The 20,512-nt window shown below is 43.7% G+C and overlaps 1 protein-coding gene and 1 long non-coding RNA gene across 3 annotated transcripts in view; one reads left to right on the forward strand and one right to left on the reverse strand.

Annotated features, from left to right (window-relative positions):
• The window catches only part of FAM102B (family with sequence similarity 102 member B), an 85,032-nt gene that overhangs the window by 20,527 nt on the left and 43,993 nt on the right, over positions 1-20,512 (forward strand). For both annotated transcript variants that reach the window (XM_040407563.1, XM_040407562.1), the window contains 4 exons: positions 5,553-5,673; positions 10,325-10,354; positions 10,819-10,935; positions 18,186-18,232. In XM_040407563.1, the coding sequence (XP_040263497.1) occupies positions 5,553-5,673; positions 10,325-10,354; positions 10,819-10,935; positions 18,186-18,232 (315 nt within the window). The remainder of the gene's footprint in view (positions 1-5,552; positions 5,674-10,324; positions 10,355-10,818; positions 10,936-18,185; positions 18,233-20,512) is intronic.
• Positions 12,718-18,614, reverse strand: LOC120979046. The gene is made up of 3 exons (XR_005774230.1): positions 18,452-18,614; positions 18,139-18,243; positions 12,718-12,800 (listed from the first exon to the last, which is right to left on the reverse strand). It is a non-coding gene; the product is annotated as an uncharacterized LOC120979046 (long non-coding RNA).

Here is a 20,512-nt window from a genome sequence, read left to right on the forward strand (position 1 = left end):
CCTGTTGTGCGGGGATACTGGAGTGAGATTTGCGATTTTATCTCCTCGAAATTGGGGCTTCCGGGGAAACTTTCTCCTATAGTTTGTCTGTTGGGTTTGGTGGCAGAAATAGTTCCTACTAAATATGGAAGAAAGTTGCTCCGTTTACTCATGTTCTATGGGAGGAAAATAATCCTTTTTGGATTGGGAAACAACCAAAGAACCCTACTCTTAGTTCCTAGATCCTACTGATAAATGCTGATCTGTAGATCTACAGATGTACAAACGCACTTATGCAGCGAGGGGGACTCCTGATAGATTCGATCAGATTTGGGGCTTATGGTTATGTGCGCAGGGCACTATCTGATTTTCTGTGTGTGTGAATGGTTGTCTGGTCTTGTACTAGTAAACATGACATGATGTATCGCGGGACTGCCTTCTTGTTTGTAACATATTGCCGCTGTGTTATTTTTATGTATTTCCCGTATAGGGATCCTTGTAGAAGTACTGGATTACGGACTTGTCGTCCGGTTGTCTTTGTTTTTTTGTATCCCTTTGGGATTTGAGAAGTTTGTATTTAAAAAATAAATAAATGCTTCTATAAATAAATACTATAAAAAAAAAAAGAATTCTGTTATGGATTCTGCTACCACGGACCATAACTAAGGGTCCAGTCACACGTCCACATAATGGGTCCGCATCCGTTCCGCAATTTTGCGGAAGGGGTGCGGACCCATTCATTTTCAATGGGGCCACAAAAGATGCGGACAGCACCACCATGTGCTGTCCGCATCCGCACTTCCGTTCCGCAGCCCCACAAAAAAAAATAGAGCATGTCCTATTCTTGTCCGCAGCCACGGACAAGAATAGGTATTTCTATCATAGTGCTGGCCATGTGCGGTCCGCAAAATGCAGAACGCACATGTCGCGTGTTTCCTTATTTTGAGGGTACACATTTTGCGGGCCGCAAAACAGTTGCGGACGTGTGAATGGACCGTTATGGTCCGTAGTAGCGAAATCCATAACGGAATTCTTAAATAACCTGAACCTTGTATGCCGAACTTGAAAACTCAAGTTCACTCAACACTAGTCGCAACGTTTTAGCTAATAGCTTGAAAAGAGACTCTGTGAATGAGCTGAAGACATTGCGACCACAGGGGTGAATAAAGTGTTTGAGAGCGCGGAATTTTTTTTCTTTATATACTGTATATATATGTAATGTGTGTGATTTATCAAACTGGTGTAAAGTAGAACAGGCTTAGTTGCCCATAGCAATTTTTCAAAGCTTCATTGGAAAATGAAAGGAGGAATCTGGTTGCTAAGGGCAACTAAGCCAGATCTACTTTACACCAGTTTTAATAAATCTCCCCCCTGTGTACTTCTATGTGTACATAGCATTGTGTGTCGTCACACTGTACTAATCTATGTGGGAAAAGTGACCGCTCAGTGTGTACAAATACAGGTGCCGGCAGCAGAATCACATAGCCGCGACCAGTGGCAGTTAACTGCCGCTGATTGCAGCTCCCAGCTATGTGATTCTGCTGCCGGCACCCGCCTCCTTTATTAAAGGTTAATTATCATTGGTGGCGCAGTGCGCCCGAACTCCCCAGTATTAAAAACACTGGTGGTGCATTGCAAACATTGGTGGTGCATTGCCCCCCCCCCAGTATTAAAATCATTGGTGGCGCAGTGCGCCCCCCCCCCCCCCCCCCTTAACCACCCAGTATTAAAATCATTGGTGGCAGTGGCCACAGGGTCCCCTCCCCTCCTCCTCATTGGCGGCAGTGGCAGCTTCTGATCGGAGACCCAGCAGTTATCCTGGGACTCTGATCGGTTACCATAGCAGCCAGGACACTACTGAAGCCCTGGCTGCCATGGTAATTTCCCTGCTGCTGTGTACTATGCACAGGGCATCAGGGAGAGTGTGAAGTCCTATTCATCCTAATAGATCTATATCAGGTTGAATAGGAAGAGGGATCAAAAGATCCCGGGTTCTAGCCCCTAAGGGGGCTAATAGTTATTAAAAAGAAAAGTTTAAAAAAAAACCACCATTATTAGGTATAAATCACCCCCTTTCCTAATTTTACATATAAAATATATAAACAATAATTAAATAAGCATATCGCCACGTCCGAAAAGTCAAAACTATTCAAATATAAAAAAAACTCATATGCGGTAAACGCTGGAACAGAAAAAAAAAAAAAAGAAAACTGAGCGATTTGCCGTTTTTTTTTAAATGCGGAATGCACGCGCCTTTTTTTGCCGTTTTTATTTTTTTTGCGTGGTATCGAATGGTATTGAGTATCGCAATACTTTTTTATGGTATTGAAATCTAATCAAAATTTTGGTATCACAACAACCCTACTGCACACAATATTGTATTCAGAAGAGAGTTCAGGTAGTGAGTGTGTCAGTAATGAGATCTACAGGGAGTGCAGAATTATTAGGCAAGTTGTATTTTTGAGGATTAATTTTATTATTGAACAACAACCATGTTCTCAATGAACCCAAAAAACTCATTAATATCAAAGCTGAATATTTTTGGAAGTAGTTTTTAGTTTGTTTTTAGTTTTAGCTATTTTAGGGGGATATCTGTGTGTGCAGGTGACTATTACTGTGCATAATTATTAGGCAACTTAACAAAAAACAAATATATACCCATTTCAATTATTTATTTTTACCAGTGAAACCAATATAACATCTCAACATTCACAAATATACATTTCTGACATTCAAAAACAAAACAAAAACAAATCAGTGACCAATATAGCCACCTTTCTTTGCAAGGACACTCAAAAGCCTGCCATCCATGGATTCTGTCAGTGTTTTGATCTGTTCACCATCAACATTGCGTGCAGCAGCAACCACAGCCTCCCAGACACTGTTCAGAGAGGTGTACTGTTTTCCCTCCTTGTAAATCTCACATTTGATGATGGACCACAGGTTCTCAATGGGGTTCAGATCAGGTGAACAAGGAGGCCATGTCATTAGATTTTCTTCTTTTATACCCTTTCTTGCCAGCCACGCTGTGGAGTACTTGGACGCGTGTGATGGAGCATTGTCCTGCATGAAAATCATGTTTTTCTTGAAGGATGCAGACTTCTTCCTGTACCACTGCTTGAAGAAGGTGTCTTCCAGAAACTGGCAGTAGGACTGGGAGTTGAGCTTGACTCCATCCTCAACCCGAAAAGGCCCCATAAGCTCATCTTTGATGATACCAGCCCAAACCAGTACTCCACCTCCACCTTGCTGGCGACTGAGTCGGACTGGAGCTCTCTGCCCTTTACCAATCCAGCCACGGGCCCATCCATCTGGCCCATCAAGACTCACTCTCATTTCATCAGTCCATAAAACCTTAGAAAAATCAGTCTTGAGATATTTCTTGGCCCAGTCTTGACGTTTCAGCTTGTGTGTCTTGTTCAGTGGTGGTCGTCTTTCAGCCTTTCTTACCTTGGCCATGTCTCTGAGTATTGCACACCTTGTGCTTTTGGGCACTCCAGTGATGTTGCAGCTCTGAAATATGGCCAAACTGGTGGCAAGTGGCATCTTGGCAGCTGCACGCTTGACTTTTCTCAGTTCATGGGCAGTTATTTTGCGCCTTGGTTTTTCCACACGCTTCTTGCGACCCTGTTGACTATTTTGAATGAAACGCTTGATTGTTCGATGATCACGCTTCAGAAGCTTTGCAATTTTAAGAGTGCTGCATCCCTCTGCAATATATCTCACTATTTTTGACTTTTCTGAGCCTGTCAATTCCTTCTTTTGACCCATTTTGCCAAAGGAAAGGAAGTTGCCTAATAATTATGCACACCTAATATAGGGTGTTGATGTCATTAGACCACACCCCTTCTCATTACAGAGATGCACATCACCTAATATGCTTAATTGGTAGTAGGCTTTCGAGCCTATACAGCTTGGAGTAAGACAACATGCATAAAGAGGATGATGTGGTCAAAATACTCATTTGCCTAATAATTCTGCACGCAGTGTATATCCTGCTTATAACGCCATGGTTCTGACTGTAGATCGCTGCACTAATGTTACCAGCAGAAATATCTATTGTGTCTACAAATAATGGACTTTCTACAGAATGGAAAGTGAGAAATAAGGGTCCATTCACACGTCCGTTTTTTCTTTCCTGATCTGTTCCGTTTTATGCGGAACAGATCTGGACCAGTTCTGTACCCATTCATTTTCAATGGGTCCTGGAAAAAATCGGACAGCACAATGTGTGCTGTCCGTTTCCGTTGTTCCGTTCCGCATGTCTGAAAAAATATAAAACTTGTCCTATTCTTTTCCGCAAAAATCGGATCCTGGTACAATACAAAATCAATGGATCCGCAAAAAACGGAAGACAGTCGTATGTCATTACGTATGTCATCCGTTTTATGCGGATTCCGTTCCTGGAAATTAAATATTTATTTTATAAACTTTTATTCACTTTTTTTTTTTCAATTTTTTTTCAAAGAAATCCAAACAACTTTATTTGCTTATTGAAATTTATACATGTTTCCGTTTTTTGCGGATCCGCAAAAAACGGATGACATACGGAAACATTTTCAGGAACAACGGATCCGCAAAAAACGGACCGAAAATCGGGATATAGAAAAATACTGACGTGTGAATGTAGCCTAAATCTGTTGATTACAAGCCATCTGTATGTAAGTGGCTGCTAGCTGTGCTGTGTAACAGGATGTGGGGACGGGGCAGCAGAGCTGTGCTGTGTAACAGGATGTGGGGGCCAGAGCTGTGCTGTGTGACAGGATGTGGGGGTCGGGCAGCAGAGCTGTGCTGTGTAACAGGATGTGGGGACGGGGCAGCAGAGCTGTGCTGTGTAACAGGATGTGGGGGCCAGAGCTGTGCTGTGTGACAGGATGTGGGGGTCGGGCAGCAGAGCTGTGCTGTGTGACAGGATGTAGGGGCGGGGCAGCAGAGCTGTACTTTGTAACAGGATGTGGGGGCGGGGCAGCAGGGCTGTGCTATGTAACAGGATGGGGGGGTGGGGCAGCAGAGCTGTGCTATGTAACAGGATGTGGGGGCCAGAGCTGTGCTGTGTGACAGGATGTGGGGGTCGGGCAGCAGAGCTGTGCTGTGTGACAGGATGTAGGGGCGGGGCAGCAGAGCTGTACTTTGTAACAGGATGTGGGGGCGGGGCAGCAGGGCTGTGCTATGTAACAGGATGGGGGGGTGGGGCAGCAGAGCTGTGCTATGTAACAGGATGTGGGGGCCAGAGCTGTGCTGTGTGACAGGATGTGGGGGTCGGGCAGCAGAGCTGTGCTGTGTAACAGGATCTGGGGGCGGGGCAGCAAAGCTTGTGCTGGTGCATGTGAAATCCATAGGAACGCCCACATAGCGTCACAGGAGATGACGACAGTGAGCAAAACTGATATCAGAGCATTTCTGACGGCATGTGAAGCAAAGCTGATACCAGTAAATTAACAAGTGCAATTTTATTATGTGCTGCATTACAGTAAGATATGGGGTTATTGATTTTTAGTACACAAAGGTGTCCATAGTCTTTAATATTACATGTCCATTTGTTTCTTCATATTTTTTATTTTATTTTTTTGTAGAGAGGTTGTCCAAGCCAACAGCGTCCGCTGGAAGAAATGTTTTTCCTTTATGTGCAAGATGAGCGCAAGTGCGGCCTCCGGCATTCTGGATCCATGTGTATGCAGAGTATCCGTGCGCAAGGTAAGGCAGCCACTGCTTCTACAGGAGCGGGAAAGGCAGTGTGACCGACAAACCTGATTGATTTATGAGATTTGTCAGGGTTCCCTCATGTTGTCGATCATTTTAGCGATACGTGCACTACTATTTTCATCAAAATTGATGGCTACCCTGACAGAATATCCTGGTGCATGTGTGAACAAAGCCTTAAGGTGGCCAAACACATTTAGAGGGTTGTCCAGTGGTGGTCATTTTTTTAATAAAAAAAAAACACTGATCCCCCGCCACTGTTCTCCGCTGCTCTAAATGCAGAAAATGCCTGGATATGCCTATTCAACCAGTCACTGGCCATAGCGGCAGGGCTGTGGAGTCGGAGGCAATTTTGGGTACCTGGAGTCGGAGTCGGCAAAAAATGAACCGACTCCTACTAGATTTAAATTGGAATAAAAAATAAAAAAAAGCAAGTTTAAATGTCCCAATTCACAAAAAGTTATAATTAATTACCGTATTTTTCGCCCTATAAAACGCACCTAGGTTTTTGAGGAGGAAAATAAGAAAAAAAATATTTTGAACCAAAAGGTGTGCTTTTGGTGGGTTTTGAACTAATGGTGGTCTGTGGGTGGCACTGTTATGGGAGCATCTGTGGATGGCACTGTTATGGGGGTATCTGTGGATGGCACTGTTATGGGGGCATCTGTGGATGGCACTGTTATGGGGGCATCTGTGGATGGCACTGTTATGGGGGCATCTGTGGATGGCACTGTTATGGGGGCATCTGTGGATGGCACTGTTATGGGGGCATCTGTGGATGGCACTGTTATGGGGGCATCTGTGGATGGCACTGTTATGGGGGCATCTGTGGATGGCACTGTTATGGGGGCATCTGTGGATGGCACTGTTATGGGGGCATCTGTGGATGGCACTGTTATGGAGGATCATTGTGGGGGTATCTGTGGATGACACATATATAGCATCTTATCTTATGTGTCATCCACAGATTCCCCCCATAACAGTGTCTCTGTGTAGTGAATGGGGGCCGGCATCTGTTTCTGTAATGGCAGTGGGGCCCGGTGCCTGCTTCATTCATGAAGTGGGCGGAGCAGGCGCGTGACGTAGTGAGCTACGCTACGAGCGCCCACCCGGCCTCCTGACTGCTATGAAGTTAGTAGTAAGTAGTACTGCGCTGGATTTAAGATGATTGGAATACTTTAACAATACCCACAAGTTAGATCTGATTACCGTATACTACAGTGAGCGGGGCCCGGTGTAGTAGAATACAGTGACTGCACCGGGCCCCGCTGCCATTACAGAAACAGATGCCGGCCCTCAGCCTATTCACCGGACGGTCGCAGCATTCGCCCCATAAGACGCACTGCTATTTTCCCCCCACTTTTGAGAAAAATACGGTACTTCTCTACTGTAAGAATAAAGGTCAATGCATGCAGTGCGTCACGTTACCGCAAAACGAACACGTTAAGTGACCATGAAGAAGCCTGCTTTTCATATGCTTCACTATATGGCACGCAACGCACAGTTAAGGAGCGGCAATACTTATACTTTCCATTGTGTTGTGTTCCGCTGATAACTGATCAAGTAAATATGTTTTTTGCAGGACTAGACACTTGTATAAGTGAAGGGAATGGATGGTCAATAGTTCAAGACTGAAGCTGTAAACCATTTGAAAAACTGCTGTCATTCAGCTAAGGCTATAAAAACTTGTAAACTCAGATTGTTAGCTTAAACTTTAAACATGACTATGGGATTCTACTAGGGAAATCAGGTTTTACAATAAATGCCCCTTCCCCTTCCTGGATCCCCCCACTGCCCTATCTTCAGCAGAAGATCAGCGGCTTCCTAGCCAGTAGTTCTGTGGTAATGACATGTATGCTGCCTTTCTTTCCTTCAAGGAATCTATAAAATACATTTGCATATTAAATACAGAGAAGTCGGAGTCGGAAGTACCAAAACCGGAGGAGTCGGAGTCGGACCATTTATCTACCGACTCCACAGCCCTGCATGGCGGTGACCCGCCTATGCCAGGAATTGGCTGAGCAGCTCTTTCCTGGCACTTCCAAGTTGTCGGCCCAGGAAGTGAAGAGCAGCTTCGGAATGGCAGCAGTGGGGGAGAGGTAGTGAGCCGTATATCGCCATTCCTCTCCATACACATGTACACTCATTCGTGAATGTGCATGTGTTATGAATGGGGAGAGATCTGCTGTCAGACGCCTCTGGTGGAGGGTTTATCTCCCTTGATATAGGCTGTATAAACATCAACGGAACATGAAATACAAATACAAATTAAGGGGGTCATTTATCAAACTGGTGTAAAGTAGAACTGGCTTAGTTGCCCATAGCAACCAATCAGATTCCTCCTTTCATTTTCCAAAGTAGCTGTCCAAAATGAAAGGTGGATTCTGACTGGTTGCTATGGGTAACTAGGCCAGTTCTACTTTACTCCAGTTTGATAAATGACCCCCTAAATCTTCATCCAGTCTTAGTTTTGACCAAACTTAAACCTGTATTACACAGGCGAATTGTTGGGCCGATCATAGCTGACAAGTGTTCTTATGATCGGTGTAATACTGCCGCCGATTACCCGACAAACAAGAAAACACTCGTCCATCGGGCAATTGCAATCTTTCAGCAAGGTTTAAAAATCATCTTTGGCCGGCGGTGGATCATGCTGTGCAATCACGCTTTGCTGCCCACCAGTGGCGTAGCGTGGGTTGCCAGCACCCGGGGCAAGCATTCCTTCCCCCCCAACCTGTCGACACGCCCCTTTTTTTTACAGATAATGTAGTAGATGTCACCTGCAGTCCTATGTAACACCACACGTAACAGTGATAACTCTCCGAGTACAGATAATGTAGTAGCTAGATGGGAGGCCCTAGAATTCTGCTCACACACAGTGTGGCCTGAAGTCCTCCCCCCAACCTTACTATAAAAAGAAATATGTGGACGGACAGGAGAATACAGCAGCACATACCTCTTACATCCAGTGACGTCTCCCCTGAGGTGGACTCTTTCCTCAACGTCTTCATTCGGAGATGAGATCGCCATGATACCTTCTTCCAGCCGTGTCTGCAGAGTTTATCACAGAAAAAGTTTTTTAGATTCCTCACTTTACTATCATCTTCCCCCTCCTGGTGCCTCAACACTGTCATCCTGCTGCTACCCCCAATACTGTGGTAGTGCCATACAGATAGTCCCCCATGATAATACACTCTCAAACTGACCTCAGTGGTAATAGGGTTCCTTGCAGTACCCCTAATAGCAACCCTATTACTAGTAATGTCCTTCATATTGCTCTCAATAATGAAACCCCCTCAGCACCCCAGTATTAATAATGCTCCCATAAGGCCCCTAGTAGAAATAAGGCCTCCTATAGTGCCCCCAGCAGTAACAAGGCCCCTCTATAAGTTACCCCTATAAGAGCCCGCAATAGCAATAAAGTCCCCTGTAGTGTCTGCAGTAGTTATACCTCCTACAATGGTCCAAGTATTTATAAAGACCCTTGTAGTAGCCCCAGTATTTATAAAGACCCCCTGCAGTGTCCCCTCTGTTTTATTATATATACTTGCCCCCTCTGTTTTATTATATATACTTGCCCCCTCTGTATTATTAGTATTATAAACCCCTCTGCATTAATAGTATAATGACCCCCTCTGTCTTAGTAGTATATTGGCCCCCTCTGTATAATAAGTATTGGCCCCCTCTGTATTAATAGTATAATGACCCCCTTTGTATTAGAAGTATTGGCCCCCTTTGTATTAGTAGTATATTGGCCCCCTCTGTATTAATAGTATTGGCCCCCTCTGTATATGAAGTATTGGCCCCCTCTGTATTAATAATATAATGACCCCCTCTGTATTAGTAGTATATTGGCCCCCTCTGTATTAGTAGTATATTGGCCCCCTCTGTATTAGTAGTATATTGGCCCCCTCTGTATTAGTAGTATATTGGCCCCCTCTGTATATGAAGTATTGGCCCCCCACTCTCTATATATAGTAATCCTCCTCCATCCTCCCCACTCCCATAGTGCCCCCAGTGCTGCCTGCCTTAGGATGCATACATAAAAAAAAAAAATACTTACCTCACTTCTTCACTCCGTCACCCCTTATGAGCTGTGTTCGGACGTCCTGGCACAGACGGTCGTGAACACATCACCGTGCCCTCCTGCGCCGCGTCATCACATCATCTCGCAAGACCTGACGCAGAAGGTCACAGTCAGGTAATCGTGATCTCCTGCGCCATTCAACTGCCTCATAGGCTTCAGGCCTAGTGGCCTGAAGCCTATGAGGCATAACAGAGTGGACGGGAGCCATAGGCTTCCATCGCCCTCATTTTCCTGCCTGCTGCCTTGCGCCCCCTTCAATTTGGCGCCCGGAGCAACGGCCCCCCCACGCTACGCCACTGCTGCACACAAACAGTGATTCAGTATATGGACAGGCAATGGCATTAGCGATCACCCCTCCCCATACTGAGGAGGAGATTTCTGCATGTAATAGCAGTCGTCTCCTTCACTGACGAGCAGACGACTACCGGGAAGAAACGCTTCCCTCTTGACAATGGTGGGACTGATCGCATAATGTACTACAGCCCTTAGTCTGATGTGTGTGAGCAGCTGTACAGGAAGAAGTGTAAATCACTGATGTTTGTCTTCTACTTGTTTTAGGAGCTAAAAGGTGGAAAAGCATATGCCAAGGTAAGAATGCTTACTGGTAGTCACAGATCCTTTGTAATGTAAGCTATAGCGATCGCATTTTACCAAAAGATAGAGAAGTGCACAGAGAGGAAAGCAGCACTTAGGAGTAGTCAACCATGTCCCCGATCAGAGGTCCAGTTTATAGATTGATCAATGGATAGACAGATTGAGAGACAGATTTGTTACATAGATAGAGTGGATGGATGAATAGATAGATGGATTAATATATTAGATTATATTGACAGATAGATTGGTTGGGTGGATAGGTAGATAGGATAGATTGGGCAGATGGGTAGATTGGATAGTAGAGAGGATGGATGGATAGGTAGACAGGATAGACACATTGGGGTGTAAGTATAGTAGGGGCAGAGGCTGTGGTCGCACCTAGGTCCTGGACCTCACTTGCTTCCCGGATTTCTGCTGGCGACAAATTTTGGGGGATTTTTGATTGTTTGTTCTTTCAGCTCGGTTTTGCAGACTTGAACCTTGCAGAGTTTGCTGGATCTGGCAACACAGTTCGGAGATGTCTCTTGGAAGGATATGACACCAAAAACACAAGGCAAGATAACTCTATCTTAAAGGTTAGTAAAGTTACCGGTGCAGCACTGATCCATGTTCTGTGTGATATTGGTTTAATGGATGAAGAACTGGAGAAGCTCCAGGAGGCAGGCAGCCAATAAATCATTTTCTGCTACCGTCTAAGTTTTTTGTTTTCTACAGTGATTTTTCATCCCCGTGGTTAGATATATGTGAGATTTTTCACAATCCCTTATTCTATTACAATGTCCTTTCATTTCTCTGAAGAGCCGGTAGAACAATTTTTGTCAACTTTAATGTACGCACTCAGGCAAAACCTGGATTACTCTTGTCATTGTTCAGTGATAATGTTAAGGGGGTGGGCACGTGAGGACAAACATTCGGTGGCCAGTGGATGCACACTTTTGACGGTATACCGGTACCTCAGTTTTACATGCCAGTTTGGCCACTGCATGTGGGTAAGGGCCACATGCCTATGCTACAGATCTGCCCATACCTTAAAGCCACTGACAAGTGAAGTGATAAGTGGTGGAATATATCAGCCAACATGAAATTAGTCAGTTCTTCAAGTCGATGTGTTGGAAGCAGAAAAAATGGGCAAGTGTAAGGATCTGAGTGAAGGGTCTGAGGATCCTTAGATCGTAGTCTATTTGTTGTAGAGCAGTCCGGCCTGGAGCAATGAGTACATTCTGCTAATATTAAAGGGGTTCTCCGAGAATTAGGAAAATGAAAATACTTAAATATTACTTTATTATAAATATATTCCCAAATACCTTTCATTAGTTATAATGGCTCGTTTTGTCCACAGAGCAATCATTAGGAGAATAAAATGGCCACCGTCCTATTAGTACACACAGAACCTTGTCCTAATCACACAGGAGGACAAGTTACTTCACAACACTGAGCACAAGAGCTGCCTCATCCTCCTTTCTGCTCTGCATTTCAGGGATTGTGATCCTGAATACAGTTTAATATGATATTTAGCTGAATCTTTGTAGGAATGGAGCTCATGAGGAGACATGAAGTACAGATAGGATAGACAGGACAGACTGTGGTAATAGAGACTGCATACAAGTGCTGCTGCTCATTACCCACATCTCCTCATGAACTCAATTTCAATAGAGATTCAGCTAAAGATCTTATCATCTGTATTCAGGATCATAATCCATGACAAGCAGAGATAAGGATGAGGCAGCTCTTTAGCTCAGTGTTCTGAAGTAACTTATCCTGCTGTGTGATTAGGACAGGTTATGTGTGTACTAAAAGGACAGCGGCCATTTTATTCTTCCAAACATTGTTCCCCAGACAAAACTAGCCATTATAACTAATGTAAGGGATTTGGGAATATATTTATAATGGAATCATATTTAAGTATTTTAATTTTCTTAATTTCCGGAGAACCCCTCTAAAGGGACTTTAATGTTAAAGGGACCATGCTAAACTGTTGACGGCACTAGGTAGAGGCTGGGGAGAGCAGTATAAAGCATACCTTTTTTGTAAAAGTTTTCTCATGTAAATATAAAGTTTTGTTCAGCCAAATTCTTCTCAAGTGCCCAGGAGGCGGAGCTTCACTATGAAGTGCCCTCTGCACTGAGCTGGTCCACAGCCCCTCCCTTCTGCTCTGAGTGACAGCTGTGACATCCAACCAGGAGACCACTGCAGCTGTAACACAGATCAGAGGGAACTTCACAGTATACTGCCGTCAGCAGTTTAGCATGGTCGAAACTGCTGACAGACTCCCTTTAAAGTACATGTCCAGCCGTTTTCCAGTGTTTAGTATATATTCCTACATAAAATGTTCAGTAAATTTGTGAATGCATTGCATTACTCATCCTGGGCTGATCCTGCATTGTATTGTACCCCAGAGCTGCATTCAGAGCAGGCATCAGAGATGGGAAGTAGACATACCCTTTGAAGAAGTTCAGGAGAAGCTAAAGTGAGGCTAAATACTAGAGGTGGCTCATTACTGATCATTACGTTGTCAGAGATACATTCCCTTGTAAGTTAGTACTTATAAAACTTGTATGTCACTTCTCCTAAGGGTCAGTGGAGCATGTGTTGGTATGTGTATGTCTTGTGAGTTCTGCATATGTGTGAGTGGCGTGTGTCCAGCACGTGGGTTAAAGGCTATGTACACCTTGTACGGAGGCAATTTTTGTTTATGATTGCATTTTACTAATTTTTGGCTAAAAATCTTCTTTTCATTTTTTTTCAATTATTCAAAATATTGAGCTCTCTGTCACAAAGGGTTAACTGTTTTTCTAGCTGTGAGACTGGTACTTTCAATTTGTGCTGGCCATTTAATAAACCTTATCTCTAAACTACTAAGAGGTTATAAACACTTATTTAAGCCACATTCTTATCAGTAAGATAAGGACTGAGCTATAATGAGTGTTTCTAATGTCAGAGAGCAGAGATAAGAAGCCCATCAGCTCCCCAAAATCCAAAGGGGTGATATTAGAGAATCTCAGCTATGTACAGAAAAAAAAGGGCTCCATATTTTTAATAAAGACCAATTGAAAAAAATTATTTTTAGCTCAAAATGAGTACAGTGTAGCAATTAAAGAAATTGCCCCCAAAGGTGTACATAGCCTTTAAAAGGGTTCTGCACTTTCATTTAACTGATGATCTATCCTCTGGATAGCTCATCAGCTTCTGATCGGCGGGGGTCCGACACCCGGGACCCCCGCCGATCAGCTGTTTGAGAAGGCAGCGGCGCTCCAGCAGCGCCGCAGCCTTCTCACTGTTTACCGCCGGGCCGCCAGCCCACTGACGTCACGACTAGTATCAACTAGCGTGGGCGCGGCTAAGCTCCATTCAAGTGAACAGAGCTTAGCCGCGCCCACGCTAGTTGATACTAGTCGTGACGTCAGTGGGCCGTGAGAAGGCCGCGGCGCTGCTGGAGCGCCGCTGCCTTCTCAAACAGCTGATCGGCGGGGGTCCCGGGTGTCGGACCCCCGCCGATCAGAAGCTGATGATCTTTCCAGAGGATAGATCATCAGTTAAATGAAAGTGCAGAACCCCTTTAAGCCAGCGTGCGTCATGTGTCCTGCATGTGAGTGACAAGTGTGCTGCTTGTGACTTGTGTATGGTTTGCGTGCTCTGTGTGTGTGTGACTTTGTATGCAATATCAGTGTGTGTTATGTATCCTGCCTGCAGGGATTCTATAAGAAGAGAGTGCTGGGCCCGTCAGTGGTTAGCGTGAGCGATCATCATGTGAATGGCATGTGTCCTAGTGCACGTGCTGTATGCGTTTACTGTGTGAGAAGGACATGTGGGGCGTCTGCAGCACGCGTCCTATGTGTTAGTGGAGCATGGGTGGCACATGTGTTATATATATATAATGATGGATACATGCTGTGTTGGAACAGATGACTTCAGGAGGATCACAGTTTTGGAAATATCCAGTATATATCATGAAGTGATATGTGTAAGACACTGAAATCTAGCATGATGATGACGGCCACCCTTCAAAAATTATTAGCATTCACTTTCTTTTTAGCTAATGAATACAATTAATGGCCTACACTGCATTGTTAGGAAAGGCCAAAATCTGTAAACCTGTACTGTGTATGCTGCAACTCATCTAGACCATCATTACTGGGGTGGTAATCACAGTCAGTCCGAGGAGATCATTGTGAATTATTAAATCTGCTTCTTCCTGGCTAATGCTCTTACAGCTCCGGGACAGAACACTTTTGCAGTGGCTTCTCATGTCTCCTTCCCATTGCCATTATAGATTTCAGGCACTGCCGAGAGGGATTGGATGAAAATGTATTATTCCTAAAAGGGCAGATGTTACTGAGAGAGAGAATGCAGTGGTTTTCCATTAGCTCATCCGCTTGTTTTCATTACATTTAGGAATATAACAGGATATGAGCTGTGACTTTTTTTGAGAATTGTAGCAAGTTCATTTAGCGCTAAACTGTAAGGCTGGGTTCACACGGGTGAGATTTCCGCGCGGGTGCAATGCGTGAAGTGAACGCATTGCACCTGCACTGAATCCGGACCCATTCATTTCTATGGGGCTGTGCACATGAGCGGTGATTTTCACACATCACTGAGATCGTGAGAAGCCGGGCTGCGCGAACAAGTGGATGAGGTGAGTTAAATTTTAAATTTTTATTTTTTAACCCCTCCAGCCCAATTGTACTATGCATTCTGTATTAAGAATGCTATTATTTTCCCTTATAACCATGTTATAAAAATAATACAATCTACACAACACCGATGCCAAACCCGAACTTCTGTGAAGAAGTTCAGGTTTGGGTATCAAACATGCCGATTTTTCTCACACGCGTGCAAAATTTACAATATTTTGCACTCGCGCGGTAAAATCGCACATGTTCCCGCAACGCACCCGCATCTTTTTCCGCAACGCCCATGTGAAACCAGCCTAAGAAATTGTGTAGGGAAAATTTGAGCCGGCAGTGATAATTCCCATAAAGATTCCAAACTGTTCATTTTTTTTTTTTTATCAAATTTTTTATTTTTTTAATGTTCTAGTTCCAGAGTAATACAGTTTAGTGCAGGGGTGCACAGCCTTTTTTTGGTCTGAGGGCCTCATTGTCACATCACTCTATTTCAAGGGGCCGCCAATAAATGATCGGTGCTCACTGCATCGGCGTATTACACAGGCCAATGAATGGGGAGGAACGACCACTATCACAGTCATTCTGCCTTCAGTTCAGTTATATTGATTACACGGGGACATGTGCTGACGAGAATTGTACATCTTTCATCCTGCTAAAATATACAAATCAGACGACAAATGAGTGATTCCTTGTTTATCGGCTGATCAGCAGCACAATTACAGCGGCCAGATATCAGAAATGAGCTTTCCTATCAAGACAAGTTCCCAAATATCGTACTGCAGCATGGCCCCTGAAACCAAAGAGTTATACTTACCTGCTCCCTGCGGCTCCGGTCCTCCGCACTGCCTCCATCGTTTGGTCCTTGCACTGTTTAGACCTGGCTGTGCATGGCCATGGTCACATGCCCCTCTCCAGCCAATATCTAGCTTCAGTGGTGATGTGGCCACAAGCAGCGTGTCACTGCTGAAGCCAGTCATTGGCTGGAGAGGTGCATTTGACCATGGCCAGTGCAGGGACCGGAAGATAGGGGCAGCGCAGAGGACCAGAGCGGCGGGAAGCAGGTAAGTATGAATCTTTTGTTTCAGGTGCCATGCGGCAAGAACTTGTTAAAAATTATTTTTTACCAGAAAAGTGGTGACATTTCCTTTGATCCTGCCTCCTATTCATAAATCAGCGCTTTCCTTCACTGCAGAGGATGGCGCTCCCTGGTTATTACCGCCTCCTGTCCCCCAGTTACAGGCACCATGCAATAATCAGTAAGCACTTTACCTTACTTGCAGCGAAAGCGCTCATTGGTTAACACTTTAATGACCAGGTCTGAAAGGCCTTAATGACCACATGGTCATTCAAACGGTTATAACTATTTTATTTGTTGGACTACCAAAATAATCATATAATATGTATAGTTTCACATGAATAGGGTGATAATTGAGACGGTTTTGGTTGGTGTGGTTGCTTTTTCTTTTATGTATTTTAATATTATTTTTAATCTTTTTTTTTTAACTTAATTTTTTATATATTTCTGCTACATTTGTCCCCCGAGAGGTCTTATAAAGACCTTTGGGGGACAATGACACTTTTTTTTATTTTAATTTTGCACTTTTTTTTTCTTTTTCTTCTTTACTTTAATTTGTATTTTATTAATATCTTATTGTAATATTTTTTTTATAATTGGTTTATTTCTTATTTTGTTAAATATATTTTTGCCACATATGTCCCCCAAGAGGTCATAATTATTATTAATCACCTAAGGGTTCATAAAAAGACTGTTGGGGGACAGTAAACACTTTATTTTGCACTTTTTTCTGGTATTTTACGGTATTTTTTTTTATAATTTTCTATTTTTGTACCACATATTTTATTTATTTAATTTTTCTTTTATTTGTATTTTTTTTTTTAATTGTTTTCAATTTCTTTTTTTTAATATAATTTAACTTATTTTCTTATTTTTTTCACATAATTTGTTCCCAATAGGTCATTTAAAGACCTTTGGGAGACAATAAGAGATTTTTTTTATTTTTTTTTGCATTATTTCCACTGTAATTGGGGCATTCAAAGGGCTCTACCCTGCATAACGCTCATAGAGGAGAAGGCAGAAGCGGGGGGTTGCAAACCATGGGTCTGGGGGCCACATGCAGCCCGCTGGCCGTGCACCCCTGGTTTAGTGCATGCAGCTCCTATGTAAGTGCGTGCAGCTCCTATGTCATACCCCCTTCAATTCTAACGGGATATCTGGGGAGAGATAGATGGCAATATGACTGCAGGATCAGACTACACAGTTTGCTTGTAGTCTGTTATCATGGATATAACTAGTGTAGGAGCTGTAGGCACAAAGGATTGGAGGTTTTTATATAAGAGTATATGCAAAGTTTCTTCATTTTCTATTGTAGATGCAGTAGAACAATAACAATTGATTTGCAAAAGTGAACGGCCCTTAAAAGGCTTGTGCACATTTGGGGGGGGGGCAAACCCTCCACAGTTTGGCAGACCTGTAAAAGAAAGCATACTCGCCTGCTTCCCAATGCTGGCTCAGCTCCCAGGATGTAAACTTCTGTCTAGACGCCACTGCAGCCAATCTCTGGCCACAGCGGTGACCTGCTTGCGACACGTGACCATTTTGACATTACACAAGGGGAGAAGGTCACTGCTACAGCCAGCAATTGGCTGCAGCAGCGTCAAAACAGAAGTTTACCTCCTGGAAGCCAAGCAGAGAAGCGGAGGCCAGGGAGAGAAGGAGCCAGGAACCATCACTTTGAAGCAGGTAAGTGTGCTTAGCCTCCGCAGGTCTGCCAAAGAGAGGAAGTTTGCCAACCCCCTTCCCCCGAAGTTGCACAACCCCTTTAAAGCAATTATTTTCAAATGTCCTATCAGGGCATTCTGAGTCAATACAGGGGGTCTCCTGCTCATTCTCCCCTCTGTTAGCCAGAGTGTTGTATACTAGTGACACATGAGACTAGTGTACCTCTTCAAAAATCATATGTCTCTTTTGAGTTTCCTGCAATTAAATTACAGAGACAAAATGAAGTCATGTGAAATGTATTTGAAGCACTTAAATGTGATTGAAAAAACAATAGACCATGTGGACATGCTTCTTGTAAAATGTTCAGGCTTTACCCACATGATTGTATGTAGAAATGGAAGTTGCCCTTTTACCTGAGCTATAGTTAGATTTACTTTCATACACTGTGTATTTTCTGTAGGTTGGGATCAGTATGCAGCTCATGTCTGGAGACCCCTGCTTTAAAACGTGAGTTGATCCTATAAAAAAAAAATTATATCGTATTGTGAAGATGATTGTACTGATGGAAAAGTCCATTAAACACGTGCAAAAGCATAGATTATTCATACATTTCTCAGGCAAGTCCCCTCCAAACTGAGGTTAGAAAAATTCTCCAGTTCTCTGGTTTCATAATGAATTTTTATCTGACCAGAGTATCCCAAAATCTGCACATTTTGCCCCTTATACCTGTTTTTTCAGCGCTTTCCTTCTCTTTTTGCATTGCTGTAGTCTACATGCAGAACTTCCTGTTTCGTTATCTGCCTACTTTTTTTTCAAACCAAGCCCAGCATGCTTTGCTCTGTAATCTTGCACAGGACTTGCTCCGGCTACCCAACATGGAGAAGACGGCGTAACTACTACAAAGAGAACAATGTGACAGTCAAAACAAGCACTGAGAAACAGTATAGAGCGAAGCATTCTGGGTTTGGTTAGAAAACCCAACAGGAAGCTGATAAAAACCAGGAAGTTCTGCAGGTAAACATCCTGCCAGGATACAGAAATGCTGACAACAGGGGAAGAAAAATGTGGAAAACAGGTGTGTGGGACAAAAATATCTGTGTTGGGGTACTCAAGACAGATGAAAAAATGTCATTATGAAACTGGAGATGTTTATGATGGATTTAAAAAGGACTTGTCACCACAGCATGCGATGCACCATGTTATGGAGCAGGAGGAGCTGAGCAGATTGATACATAGTTTTGTGGGAAAAGATTCAGTAAAACCGGTAATTAATACATTTATATCTCTGTTTTTCTTTGAAGCTAAGACCACCTCGGTTAACAGCTATTTCTGTATACACACTTACACAAGGAGTGCTATAAATCATTGATGACGCCTTTCCCGTGCACAACTGAAGTCAGAAAAAGAAAATGCAAATGTGATCGCACACTACATCCAGCATTCTGCCCTGCCTCCATGCTGGATGAGACATTGGTGTACATTTTGGCCAAAGCGTAATAAGCCACTCACCGCGTCAAGGTCGTCTCATTTGAGTGGTCCCTGTTAGGGACCACTCAAATGAGACGACCTTGAGGCGGTGAGTGGCTTATTACGCTTTGGCCAAAATGTACACCAATGTCTCATCCAGCATGGAGGCAGGGCAGAATGCTGGATGTAGTGTGCGATCACATTTGCATTTTCTGTTTGTATATGTATTTCGCCATAGTGATATGCACCTACTTGCGGGTTGTGCGGACTCAACCCCCCACATTTTTTCTTTGAAGTCAGAAAAAGCTGAAATTGTTATGAATAATTGACATGTTATACTGAACCTTTTTCCACAAAACTCTATATCAATCTGCTCAGCTCCTCCTGCTCTATAACATGCTGCCTGCAGTTTACACTTCATTTGATGGTGACAGGTCCTCTTTAATGCTTCAGTGCAGTCGGGCAGATGAAACACATCTGAAGCCCGAGTGGACTGCTAAACCAGGTAAGACATGTTTACAACTGCAAATGCACATCCTAATCATACCGGCTATAAGCACCCCAGTGGGCATCTCCGCAGGAGACAATGAATTGGATCTAGGGCCTCCATATGAGCAAAGTGGACAGTGGGTCTTCATAGCATGAGCGATGGGTACTGGAGACTGAAAAAAACTACTGCTGGGCTAGTTTCTCCTAAGTAACAGAACAGCACTGCTGAGCTGCCTAATGACACAGTATTCAGCTCACCAGCAGCAGCATAAGAGCAATATCTTGGGTGGGGCCAGTAATGTGTGGAGAAGCAGGGGCAGACAACTCGGTGTAATGTGCAATTTGCCATATTAAAGCAAAATAAAATTAATTTAGAGATTCTGTTCTAAAGTAGAATCATCTGTTCTATTTGGCAAGTATGGTTGTAACACAGTGGCTGGGTCAAACCATGTAAGTGGCACGAGGCTGCCGCACACCCTACCCCTCCCCGCCTCTAGCTACTCCGCTGATTTAAATGTGAAACTCTTGCTGTGGAAGGTAACAATCAATCACCTTGGGGGAATATATCATTGGCACCCACGACCCAACATGTTCGCACTTTACACCTGAAATCTATGCCAGCTCCCTACTGCCGTAGATTTCAATTTCTCTCATGGACCTCCCAAACACGCACAAGAATTGTTACCTCTTAATACTTCTGGTGTATTGTACGGCGGCAGGTTTATTAAGAGTAGCATAAGACACACCAGTCTTACCACATCTCCCGTTTGTATTCTAGTTCCCCCACAAAACATAAGTAAATAAATGACCCCACTTCTAGAAAACGTTCTG

The sequence above is a fragment of the Bufo bufo genome, chromosome 9 (assembly GCF_905171765.1).
Source record: "Bufo bufo chromosome 9, aBufBuf1.1, whole genome shotgun sequence".
Lineage (NCBI taxonomy): Eukaryota > Metazoa > Chordata > Amphibia > Anura > Bufonidae > Bufo > Bufo bufo.